This window comes from Mytilus trossulus, chromosome 1, assembly GCF_036588685.1.
Source record: "Mytilus trossulus isolate FHL-02 chromosome 1, PNRI_Mtr1.1.1.hap1, whole genome shotgun sequence".
In the NCBI taxonomy this organism is placed as follows: domain Eukaryota; kingdom Metazoa; phylum Mollusca; class Bivalvia; order Mytilida; family Mytilidae; genus Mytilus; species Mytilus trossulus.
Window position 1 is genome coordinate 32,513,803 of NC_086373.1, and position 12,853 is coordinate 32,526,655.

General features: G+C 31.7%; 1 protein-coding gene across 2 annotated transcripts in view; it reads right to left on the bottom strand.

Annotated features, from left to right (window-relative positions):
* Positions 1-11,797: 11,797 nt before the first annotated feature.
* Positions 11,798-12,853, bottom strand: part of LOC134721786 (something about silencing protein 10-like) — a 30,847-nt gene continuing 29,791 nt past the window's right edge. For both annotated transcript variants that reach the window (XM_063585012.1, XM_063585003.1), the window contains exon 16: positions 11,798-11,989. In XM_063585012.1, the coding sequence (XP_063441082.1) occupies positions 11,897-11,989 (93 nt within the window). In that variant the 3' untranslated portion in view covers positions 11,798-11,896. The remainder of the gene's footprint in view (positions 11,990-12,853) is intronic.

Sequence of the window (12,853 nt, forward strand, 5' to 3'; positions counted from 1 at the left end):
CAGGCATGGTCACAAATCATAAATAGTAGTAAAACGTTGTATATTAATAAGAAATCCATATCCAAGAACTAAAAATACAAATTTCAATTTTCATTAGACTGTATCCATTATATCATTAAGAGATAGATCTGTTAGATGCTCTGCTAATTCAGAAATATTTGCATGCATTTAATATTGTATAGAACCATGGACACACATTGGAGTTTTGGAAATACTGCAAACTAATAATGCTATTTAAACCTTTCATGTCGAAATAATAAATATATCGCAAAATATCTGAATTTATAGATTCCTGCTTCATTCAGAACTAAATAAGATATTATGAGAATCATTGCTTACATACCTCTTCCATTGTATCTATAGTTCAAGCATTGTCTCTCATCATTTTGGGGAAAACTGTCATGTCCATTTTATATGCAGATTATTCTTAATGAGTTCCAAATGACCTACATACATTTGATAAAACTGCCTTTTAGACTTTTATATGTTGAGAATATTTTGCACTGTTCAGTGACTGTCTGATGGTTACTGTGTCGATTTTCATATGGTTCTTTGTGAAACTCGTCAAATTTCAATCACAGACACATCACTAAATGAAGTGTTAAATTTAACAGTTTAATGACCTTAACTTCATGGTTGGGTAGTCACAGATACTGAAAAAGTTTTTTAAATAATATAGTTTATTTACAGGAACTATAATATCAGCATAAAGCTTTGTCAATAAAACCTCACAACGTGAAATATTTTATACCTACATCTTTTCAAAAAGGTTTGGTCAATGATATATAAAGGATTACAGTTATTTCTATCTTAATGCTACTTCTGGGTTATTTATGCCATGACAAAGTATTGACCTGATTTTATTTGTAGATTTGTGTAACATGCTTCAAATATGCAATTTACATATTGTTTAGGTCATTAACTATTACAGTTACATTTCTTTATGTATTGTTCTTGGAAAGTTTACTATAGATTGGACATTTATGCTGTATTTGAACAACTTGTTTAACTGTATGTGGCTACAAGTGTTTTTCATGCAAATCTAACATGTAAACTTATTTTTTCTTTTTTATTAACCAAATCATTTTCGAAAATATTTAATTCTAATATTACATTAGTAAAGTTGTGGGGCAAATGTTGTTCTCGACATAACTCTTAAGATTAATAAGAAGTCTGAATGTAGTTGCTCCACACAGAATAAGTAACACAAATGTCATTAATAAAGTTTTAAATAATTCATCAAAATCATTGATCTGTTTCATAATTGTATCATAAATAATTTAGAATAATACCAGGTTCATGAAGTTTACATACATATAAGGAGTTAAAGGTCCAAAATATATGACGAAAGTGCTACAAAATAAGGTTGTGAAGCTATATATTTTGTATTCAATTACTGGTTGTAGTGATATGTATTGCTGTTTTATTATTAGTTAATAACTGGACTAACATTTTTATTGGTCTGTTTAAATGGCTTGTTTTCTTAAAACTTTTATCAGATTTTTTATATCCCTGAATTTTATATCATTGTCAGATGGTTGTTTACTAATTTAGAATCACGGTCAGGTTTAAATGAGGTTGATAACATGACGGGCATTGCAGTTTATATTTTGATATTAATTTGCAATTTCTGCTTTTAAAGTATCATTCTTGTAACAAATGTTCATATTTTATGCATGTGCAATTTAAAAAGGGAGAAGTAAAATTGCAATTTATTTCTTGTATAAAAAATAATTTATTGAAAATCAAAGGCCATTTTTAATTGTAATATACATTACAGACCATTTCTCAAGTGTGAGCTTTTGAAACAATTAAAAAAAATCTTCATGTCAGTATAGTATGTAGAAAGTATGTGTTGTTTGAAAAAGTTAGTTGCTTATATTCTATTAACAGAAACCGGCTCGTTTGATATTGGGTGTTTATTCTGAATGTGTATAACGTATGTTAAAGATGCTCATACAATTGTTTTGCTAATACAGTATCATAATAGCATTTTCAATCATTTCACTTCAGCTATAGACCCCAATGAATCCAAAATACTGATAACTTGCCAAATATCAATCATGAAAAAAATAATTTCCCCCTAGTAAGCTATAAATTATACATGTATCATTTATTTTTTAAACTCATCATTTATATGCAAATATTTTTTTGGTTGAATTTTAATTTAGAAATATCAATTTTGTATCAACTATTGATGTTGTTCTTGTACACCAAATATAAGTTTAAACTTAGTTCCCTTAACCATTTAAACACCATAAATTATTTCAGAATCTCCCTTTACTTATCTGATTGGTTGCTTTTATTTTTTGGGGCTTTAGAGCACAGAAAAAAGTAAAATAAAAGAATTGTTTTCCAATACCCAGTGCATAGTAAATGTTGTAATTGTGAAATTTTCTAGTCAGTCTATTGTTCATTTTGACATCTTCCCAGCTTTCTTTGTGAAAGCATAATCTTCTTTGAGAAGATTATATATGTATGGTGGCCAGATGTAATTACTGATAAAATTTACCACATGTCTATGATTTAACTATTGTCTTTTTACAGGTCACATTTTCCATGAGAAGTATGATACATAAACTATTATATTGTTCAAAACACAATTTTTTCAATAGAAAATGTAATACAAAGATTAGAATAATTATAAATAATCATGAATACTCATCTCTCATCTGAGCCATTCATAATAAAGAATAAACAAAAAAGTTTCTTGTTTTGTATTACCACCTTACTAACATGATTTATAAGACATTAGAAAGAAAAATGAGAGAGGGGTATTAACTCTCAAATTAAAAAACAAACTGAACATGCCATGGCAAAATAACAAAAAAAAGAAGGAAAAAACAAACAACAGTACACCTAACACAGCATAGAAAACTAAAGACTCATACCTGCCAAGTTTTCAAAATGCCCATGGGGGTTTTGAGTGCAAGATGGCTGCCATACTCCTAAAATACCTTCACAGGGGCCTTCAAATACAGTGTAATGTTGTTTTTTGGCTTCTCCATACTTTTATAAGCCTCAATTCATTGTATAAATTAATTGTTTTGTTAAAATTGTGGACATTATTACTATTTAAAAATTTCAATTTGGGAGCCTCCATGAGGAAAATCCTTGGAAAATAGTGACAGTTGGCAGGTATAAAGACTGAGCAAGACTGGGTTACCCCACTAAAAATCAGGTTCCTGAAGGTTAAGCAGATCCTGCTCAACATCTTACACCCTTTGTGTTGCTCATGTAAATACAAACCTGATGATAAGTCTAATTCGGTAGGTCTTATTTAGGGAAAAGATAACAGGATTGTAGTAACAACAATTAGAGCATATGGATCATCATCTTTCAAAAATATTTTATAAGGTTATCTAATCCTGATGACATCAGTAAATTTTTCAAAGATGATTTTGGCTTCACCACCTTGAACTTAATAGCTTCCTTGTACGCATAACCCTTTTAACAATGAAATCATAACAGAAACTGCAATTCGAAAATATTGTATCAACTGGGAGAGATGTGCTCTATATTTTGGTGCTGCTGGACTGTTGCTACATAGAAATGGAAAGTTAAAAATTTGGGCATTGTTTTTTTTAGTCTCCTATTGACTAGGTGGAGGGGGCTTTAGGTTTGCAATCAGTCCATCTGTCAGGTTCTAACTTGGTTCCAGTCTGATGATTTTGTGCAATAATGGTCCTTGGACTTAGAAATTCAGTTTTCTGCACCTTTTTTTCTTCATGCTTGAAGATATTGATGTGATAATTGTCACATAGTTTTATCATAAAAAGTTACAGATATAGTTTAAATTTTGTTCCAGTCTGATGATTTTGTGCATAGTTATGTTCTTTGGACTTTTTACACAAATAATGAGTTTTCCACACTTTTTATACGACCGCAAAATTTGAAAAAAATTTCGTCATATATTGCTTTCACGTTGGCGTCGTCGTCGGCGTAGTCGTCGTCGTCGTCCGAATACTTTTAGTTTTCGCACTCTTACTTTAGTAAAAGTGAATAGAAATCTATGAAATTTTAACACAAGATTAATGACCACAAAAGGAAGGTTGGTATTGATTTTGGGAGTTTTGGTCCCAACATTTTAGGAATTAGGGGCCAAAAAGGGTCCAAATAAGCATTTTCTTGGTTTTCGCACTATAACTTTAGTTTAAGTTAATAGAAATCTATGAAATTTTGACTCAAGGTTTATGACCACAAAAGAAAGGCTGGGATTGATTTTGGGAGTTTTGGTTTCAACAGTTTAGGAATTATGGGCCAAAAAAGGGCCCAAATAAGCATTATTCTTGGTTTTCGCACTATAACTTTAGTTTAAGTTAATAGAAATCTATGAAATTTTGACTCAAGGTTTATGACCACAAAAGAAAGGCTGGGATTGATTTTGGGAGTTTTGGTTTCAACAGTTTAGGAATTAGGGGCCAAAAAAGGGCCCAAATAAGCATTATTCTTGGTTTTCGCACAATAACTTTAGTTTAAGTAAATAGAAATCAATGAAATTTAAACACAATGTTTATGACCACAAAAGAAAGGTTGGTATTGATTTTGGGAGTTTAGGTCCCAACAGTTTAGGAATTAGGGGCCAAAAAGGGACTCAAATAAGCATTTTTCTTGGTTTTCGCACCATAATGTTAGTATAAGTAAATAGAAATCTATGAAATTTAAACACAAGGTTTATGACTATAAAAGGAAGGTTGGTAATGATTTTGGGAGTTTTGGTCCCAACAGTTAAGGAAAAAGGGGCCCAAAGGGTCCAAAATTAAACTTTGTTTGATTTCATCAAAATTGAATAATTGGGGTTCTTTAATATGCCGAATCTAACTGTGTATGTAGATTCTTAATTTTTGGTCCCGTTTTCAAATTGGTCTACATTAAGGTCCAAAGGGTCCAAAATTAAACTTAGTTTGATTTTAACAAAAATTGAAACCTTGGGGTTCTTTGATGTGCTGAATCTAAAAATGTAATTAGATTTTTGATTATTGGCCCAGTTTTCAAGTTGGCCCAAATCGAGGTCCAAATTAAACATTGTTTGATTTCATCAAAAATTGAATAATTGGGGTTCTTTGATATGCCAAATCTAATTGTGTATGTAAATTCTTAATTTTTGGTCCAGTTTTAAAATTGGTCTAAATTAAAGTGCAAAGGGTCCAAAATTAAACTAAGTTTGATTTTAACAAAAATTAAATTCTTGGGCCTCTTTGATATGCTGAATCTAAACATGTACTTAGATTTTTGATTATGGGCCCAGTTTTCAAGTTGGTCCAAATCAGGATCTAAAATTATTATATTAAGTATTGTGCAATAGCAAGTCTTTTCAATTGCACAGTATTGTGCAATGGCAAGAAATATCTAATTTCACAATATTGTGAAATAGCAAATTTTTTTTTAATTAAGAGTTATCTTTCTTTGTCCAGTATAGTAAGCAAGAAATATCTGCAAGAATTTTTTTTAATTGGAGTTATCTTTCTTTGTCCAGAATCAACTTAAATCTTATTTATATACAATATACAATGTATATTCACTTTTTACTACCAACTGATAAATTTAAATAATCTTTACCATTCAGTGATAACAAGCAGCTTTTTTACATCCAAATATTTTATGATGTATTTAAATGAGTAGTAATTGTTGCAAACTCCATTAGAATATTTTAATTGAAATTAGTTTTGGATTAAGGGAAAGGGGGATGTGATTAAAAAATTGGGTTCAATTTTTCTCATTTGAAATTTCATAAATAAAAAGAAAATTTCTTCAAACATTTTTTGAGAAGATTAATATTGAACAGCATAGTGAATTGCTCTAAGAGAAAACAAAAATTCTAAGTTCATTAGAACACATTCATTCTGTGTCAGAAACCTATGCTGTGTCAACTATTTAATCACAATCCAAATTTAGAGCTGAATCCAGCTTGAATGTTGTGTCCATACTTGCCCCAACCGTTCAGGGTTCAACCTCTGCGGTCGTATAAAGCTACGCCCTGCGGAGCATCTGGTTTCCTCATGCTTGAAGATATTGACTATATATTTATTTATACATGTATATACAACTCGTCTAAACATAAACCCAACAATGTTGGATCTATAAATTTGCTTTTGCCAATTTTTTGTTCTTCCCTCGCCAGGATTCAAACCCATGCTACTGAGATATCGTGACACCAAATCGCCTGCACTGTAGCCATCCCACTAGACCACACAACCACCTGGGCTTCATAAAAATGGAGCTTTGGTGGCCGAAGTGTTACCTTTCCATGTCAGTTTTAATCTAGCGTCTACAGTACATGATATATAAGGCATGGAGTTTTATTACACAATGACATGTTATAGATAAAGTTAGGACTTGTTCCAGTACAATAAATTTTTAAAAAGTAGGGGACTATGTACTGATATTTTGTACTCTCAAAATGCTTGTTCATACTGTTTTGTTCTCAACCAAACCTCATTGTCAATTTCTTGATGTTATTTGAGATATGAGGCAGACTTTTAAATTGTATCTGTTGTATCCTTTTTTACATGTTTGATGGGATAGATGTGTTCAACATAGTCGCCAAACTCTGAATTATTGAGTGAGAGCACATCATCTTTAAAGTGGAAAGTGAAGTTGATAGACAATGCTAGCTTCTTTCTGTTCTCGTATTAATAAAGGAACAATTTTTATACGACCGCAAATTTTGAAAAAAATTTCGTCGTATATTGCTATCACGTTGGCGTCGTCGTCCGAATACTTTTAGTTTTCGCACTCTAACTTTAGTAAAAGTGAATAGAAATCTATGAAATTTTAACACAAGGTTTATGACCATAAAAGGAAGGCTGGTATTGATTTTGGGAGTTTTGGTCCCAATATTTTAGGAATTAGGGGCCAAAAAGGGCCCAAATAAGCATTTTCTTGGTTTTCGCACTATAACTTTAGTTGAAGTTAATAGAAATCTATGAAATTTTGACACAAGGTTTATGACCACAAAAGAAAGGATGGGATTGATTTTGGGAGTTTTGGTTTCAACAGTTTAGGAATTAGGGGCCAAAAAAGGGCCCAAATAAGCATTATTCTTGGTTTTCGCACAATAACTTTAGTTAAAGTAAATAGAAATCAATGAAATTTAAACACAATGTTTATGACCACAAAAGGAAGGTTGGTATTGATTTTGGGAGTTTCGGTCCCAACAGTTTAGGAATTAGGGGCCAAAAAGGGACCCAAATAAGCATTTTTCTTGGTTTTCGCACCATAGCGTTAGTATAAGTAAATTGAAATCTATGAAATTTAAACACAAGGTTTATGACTATAAAAGGAAGGTTGGTATTGATTTTGGGAGTTTTGGTCCCAACAGTTAAGGAAAAAGGGGCCCAAAGGGTCCAAAATTAAACTTTGTTTGATTTCATCAAAATTGAATAATTGGGGTTCTTTAATATGCCGAATCTAACTGTGTATGTAGATTCTTAATTTTTGGTCCCGTTTTCAAATTGGTCTACATTAAGGTCCAAAGGGTCCAAAATTAAACTTAGTTTGATTTTAACAAAAATTGAAACCTTGGGGTTCTTTGATATGCTGAATCTAAAAATGTACTTAGATTTTTGATTATTGGCCCAGTTTTCAAGTTGGTCCAAATCGAGGTCCAAAATTAAACATTGTTTGATTTCATCAAAAATTGAATAATTGGGGTTCTTTGATATGCCAAATCTAACTGTGTATGTAGATTCTTAATTTTTGGTCCAGTTTTAAAATTGGTCTAAATTAAAGTGCAAAGGGTCCAAAATTAAACTAAGTTTGATTTTAACAAAAATCAAATTCTTGGGCCTCTTTGATATGCTGAGTCTAAACATGTACTTAGATTTTTGATTATGGGCCCAGTTTTCAAGTTGGTCCAAATCAGGATCTAAAATTATTATATTAAGTATTGTGCAATAGCAAGTCTTTTCAATTGCACAGTATTGTGCAATGGCAAGAAATATCTTATTTCACAATATTGTGAAATAGCAAATTTTTTTTTAATTAAGAGTTATCTTTCTTTGTCCAGTATAGTAAGCAAGAAATATCTGCAAGAATTTTTTTTAATTGGAGTTATCTTTCTTTGTCCAGAATCAACTTAAATCTTATTTATATACAATATACAATGTATATTCACTTTTTACTACCAACTGATAAATTTAAATAATCTTTACCATTCAGTGATAACAAGCAGTTTTTTTACATCTTAATATTTTATGATGTATTTAAATGAGTAGTAATTGTTGCAAACTCCATTAGAATATCTTAATTGAAATTAGTTTTGGAATATGGGAAAGGGGGATGTGATTAAAAAATTGGGTTCAATTTTTCTCATTTGAAATTTCATAAATAAAAAGAAAATTTCTTCAAACATTTTTTTGAGAGGATTAATATTCAACAGCATAGTGAATTGCTCTAAGAGAAAACAAAAATTTTAAGTTCATTTGAATACATTCATTCTGTGTCAGAAACCTATGCTGTGTCAACTATTTAATCACAATCCAAATTTAGAGCGGACTCCAGCTTGAATGTTGTGTCCATACTTGCCCCAACTGTTCAGGGTTCAACCTCTGCGGTCGTATAAAGCTACGCCCTGCGAAGCATCTGGTTATCCATCTGAAAAGTTCAGCCTTTTTCAACTGATTTTTATAGTCGTTCTTATGTTTTACTGTTACCGACCTGTCCTAGGGTAACATGTTTAATCCTGCCACATTCTGTATGTGTCCGAAGTTGGGAGCCTATAATTCAGTAGTTGTCATTTGATGATGTGTTACATATTTGTTTTTTCGTACATAAATTAGGCTGTTGGTTGTTTGGTTGTCATTTGTTCTCTTGTGGAGGGTTGTCTTATTGGCAATCATACCATATCTTCTTTTTTATAAGTCTGCAAGAGTAGCACAGTTCATCCCTATGGAAATGCTGATTGTTTGTTAAAAATAATGGGTCCTTCCAAAAAATATGCAAATCAAGACAACAAGCATCTAGATAATGTCAATTTCAGAAAATGTTTTGTTTCAATCAATTTCTTTTGATTTTTTTCCTTTTGGACATGAATCTTTTTTGTGTTTTTATGCCCCACCTACGATAGTAGAGGGACATTATGTTTTCTGGTCTGTGGCTCTGTTCGTCCGTTCAGGTTAAAGTTTTTGGTCAAGGTAGTTTTTGATGAAGCCGAACAGTCCAATCAACTTGAAAATTAGTACACTTGTTGTTTATTATATGATCTTTCTAATTTAAAGCCAAATTAGACTTTTGACCAAAATTTCATGGTCCACTGAACATAGAAAATGAAAGGAGTTTCAGGTTAAAGTTTTTGGTTACAGTAGTTTTTGATGAAGCTGAAGTCCAATCAACTTGAAACTTAGTACACTTGTTGCTTGTGATATGATCTTTCTAATTTCAAGCCAAATTAGACTTTTGACCCAAATTTCACAGTCCACTAAACATAGAAAATGAAAGTTGGAGTTTCAGGTTAAAGTTTTTGGTTACAGTAGTTTTTGATGAAGCTGAAGTCCAATCAACTGGTCTTTTTAATTTTAATGCCAAATTAGATTATTACCCAATTTCAGGATCCATGGAACATGGAAAGGATAGTGGGGCATCTGTTTTCTTTGGAGACATTCTTGTTAAATTGTAAATCGGTTTTAAAAATCAGACTGGTGAAACATGACAAACAAAACCCTACTCAAGTTGACATTACTTTATGTTCAAATTGAATGATGGTGCACAAATATAACATACTCTATAGTATTTCAAGATATAATTTGGTTGCAAGACACTAGAAATAAAAATTAAGGGGAGTCATAATTTGCTATCATTCTTACCCAAAGATATCTAGAGATTTCCCGAATTAGCAGACATGCAGAAACAAAAGAGCTGCTATTCCTAATTCAAGATGAGGGTAACTTCAAAATAGGATACCGGGAAGTAAGGTTGGTGGTTTCTGAAATGTTATGAAATTTTTCTAAATTGCCAAATTCTTACAAAGACTGGCACTTTAAAATATTCTTAAATTTCAGAAAAGATAAAGCAACAGCATCTATCTATCATGCTTTCTTCAGAGACATTGCTTTTGCTTAATATAATCAACAGTCGAATAAATGTCAGATATTTGTCCTACTAACAAAGCTCACATACTTTGTTACACAAATTTATCTCAGTATATCTAGAAGTCATCTAAAGCAGTACTGTGAGCAATTCTTTTACACCAAACTTTTATAGTTTTGTCTTCTGTAAGTTGAACTAGAATCATATGATACAGTTTTATCCGCGGCTTAGTATATATCTAGGATTTTGATTGGTTAATGCACGTCGTTACAAAACCCATATCCCTGGACTTTGCTAACCATAATCCCAGGGAATTTCACGCAAGTTTTCCTTAGTTCCTGATTGCTCCTTGTGAAATATTGAATTCTGTAGATTATCCATGATGTTTGTGATAAAATATTTAATATGTTAACAATTTGTCCTATTAAGCGGATCATTTACACTTATTTCATTTCATTCATTGATTGAGCAATCAAATCACATTCACACAGTCACGTCTCAGTCATTACATCTAAACAGACGTAATGGGCCAGCTCTCCTTTACCTGCTATCTTTGTTGAGGGTTTACAGTTAGATGATATATGACTTACTACTTTAGATGACAGAACCCAATCCAAGCTGTACAGTAGACGTACACACATTAACATGCACTCCAAAACCCATTGTATCATTGGGGAGTGTTGTGCTGATTAATGTGCGAGGGCTGTATCCTAGGTGTTGGGTGATTGACCTTCATTTCACAGTTTTGGTCCTGATAACGCTTCTTGTCATCTATAATACTACGTTAACGACTCATCTACAAGTACTCCATCATCAAGGTTTGCGGGCTGCCAAGCTGACCAAACTGGCCCTGAAAGCAGCCGTTGTGAAGAAATAAGATAAAAAATAGTCAACAAACCAAAATCTACTCACCAAAACTAAAATGGTGACCTCAAAAATGGCGTCCTCTACTACCTGTTCCTGACCCACGGCAGAAAATATTTAAACGCTCATCAATCACCTTCGTGCACCGAGACCACAGTGCGAGGGCTGTATAGCCAGTCAAGGTCGGTAAACACTTCCATTTGGTGTTGTTGTTGTCATTTCATTAAATGCATCACTTGACTGCCACATTTTCAAGGAATGGGACTACTGACCTAGCTATGAAAATGACCCATATTGACATCACACCACACCATCTATAACGTAACTCTCACAACATTGAGCGCCAAATTTGACTTAATCCAGTTTCTCTGTCTCCCTGTTAAACTACCCTACACCCCTTAAAAAATATGTAAAATTTCAAAATTTCAATAAAACATTTCTAGATAATGAAAAAAAACGTTGTTTTCGCGTTACACTTTGTACCTGAATTTCCATCAAACTTACCTGATTAAAAAATTTGTCTTGTCAATGACATCAATTTGTTATCTACGATCTATGAATATTTTAACACCCTTCAATATCCTGTGCACCCTTCAGCTACGCCTCATGATGTACTAGGGTACTTCAGGGTGTTAAAATATCCATATCTACGGATATGAACATAGATAACTTATAATATCCTTCAGAGCATTGTAAATATCTAACATAATTTACATACTTTTGAAATAAGGTTTGTATAGTTGTACTTGCACTGTTACTTTGACATTGCATACACCCAGATTCTTAAAAAGCTGCAATATGGGCATATATTACTTCACCCTTAATTCTGTCACTTTATCCAAAATTTAATTACATTTACTATCATTTATAATAGTGATATGATATAAGAAGTAAAACAAATAAGAAAAACAATAACACATTTTAATAACGTAAGGTTACAGTTAAAATACATCAAAACTGATGACAATTCTGATACACTAACATGAAGAATGTCTTTTCTTGTAATTCAAGTTTTTAGTTTCACACTTCTCTTAATACCAGCTCTGATGCCAGACACTTCACCACCGTAGCGTTTCATTTCAGTACGAGCCTCTCGGACCTGAAATTATAATTATTTAAATTACAATGAGAATTCTATACAAGTATTCAATTTCTTATAAGCAGTTTCAATGTGTACAAATACTTCTCTCTTTTTTATCTCACTTGTGAAATAATGTTGAAATAATTAAACAGATGATTATTTTATTATAATTAGGGGGGGGGGGGGGATATAATGTACAAATTTATAGTAAAGACTAAACAAAAATTAAAAGGATGCACCATGGGCATAAGAAAATTATCAAACTGGTGTATGTGCATATTAAACAATGGACACTGAAAAATTCATGACAAAATTGTGTTTTGATGATGATGATGTGTTTGTAGATCTTACTTCACTGAACATTCTTATTGCTACAATTATCTCTATCTTTAAAGAACTTGGCCCAGTACTGACAGTGGAAAATATTTTCTAAAAATTTACAAAAATTTACTTTAAAGGGCAACAACTCCTTAAGGGGTCGAAGTTTAACAATTGTCACCTGTTTGTCAACAATCAACAAAAAAGCATGGAAATTGAGCACATGTTTAACATGTTAATTCAGATAATAGTTTATTTTAAGGACATCCATGCGTATTGCGATAACCAGATTTTTATGAGATGGGTCACACTGAGGTTACTTTGCATACGGAAAATATGTTGGGAAAATTGCTTCCTGGAAGGAAGCAATTAAAATAAAGTAAACTTCTTCTAAATATCAATAAATTAAAGAATTTTCTTCAGAAAAAAGTATATGTACACAAGTTTTATAATGAAAACTATCCATTGAGTTATAAAAAAACATATAAATTATTTTTTTTAATTTGAGGTTTTTTATGACTTTAAGTATCAATATCTTGTATGTGTGATATATTTTGATTTGCT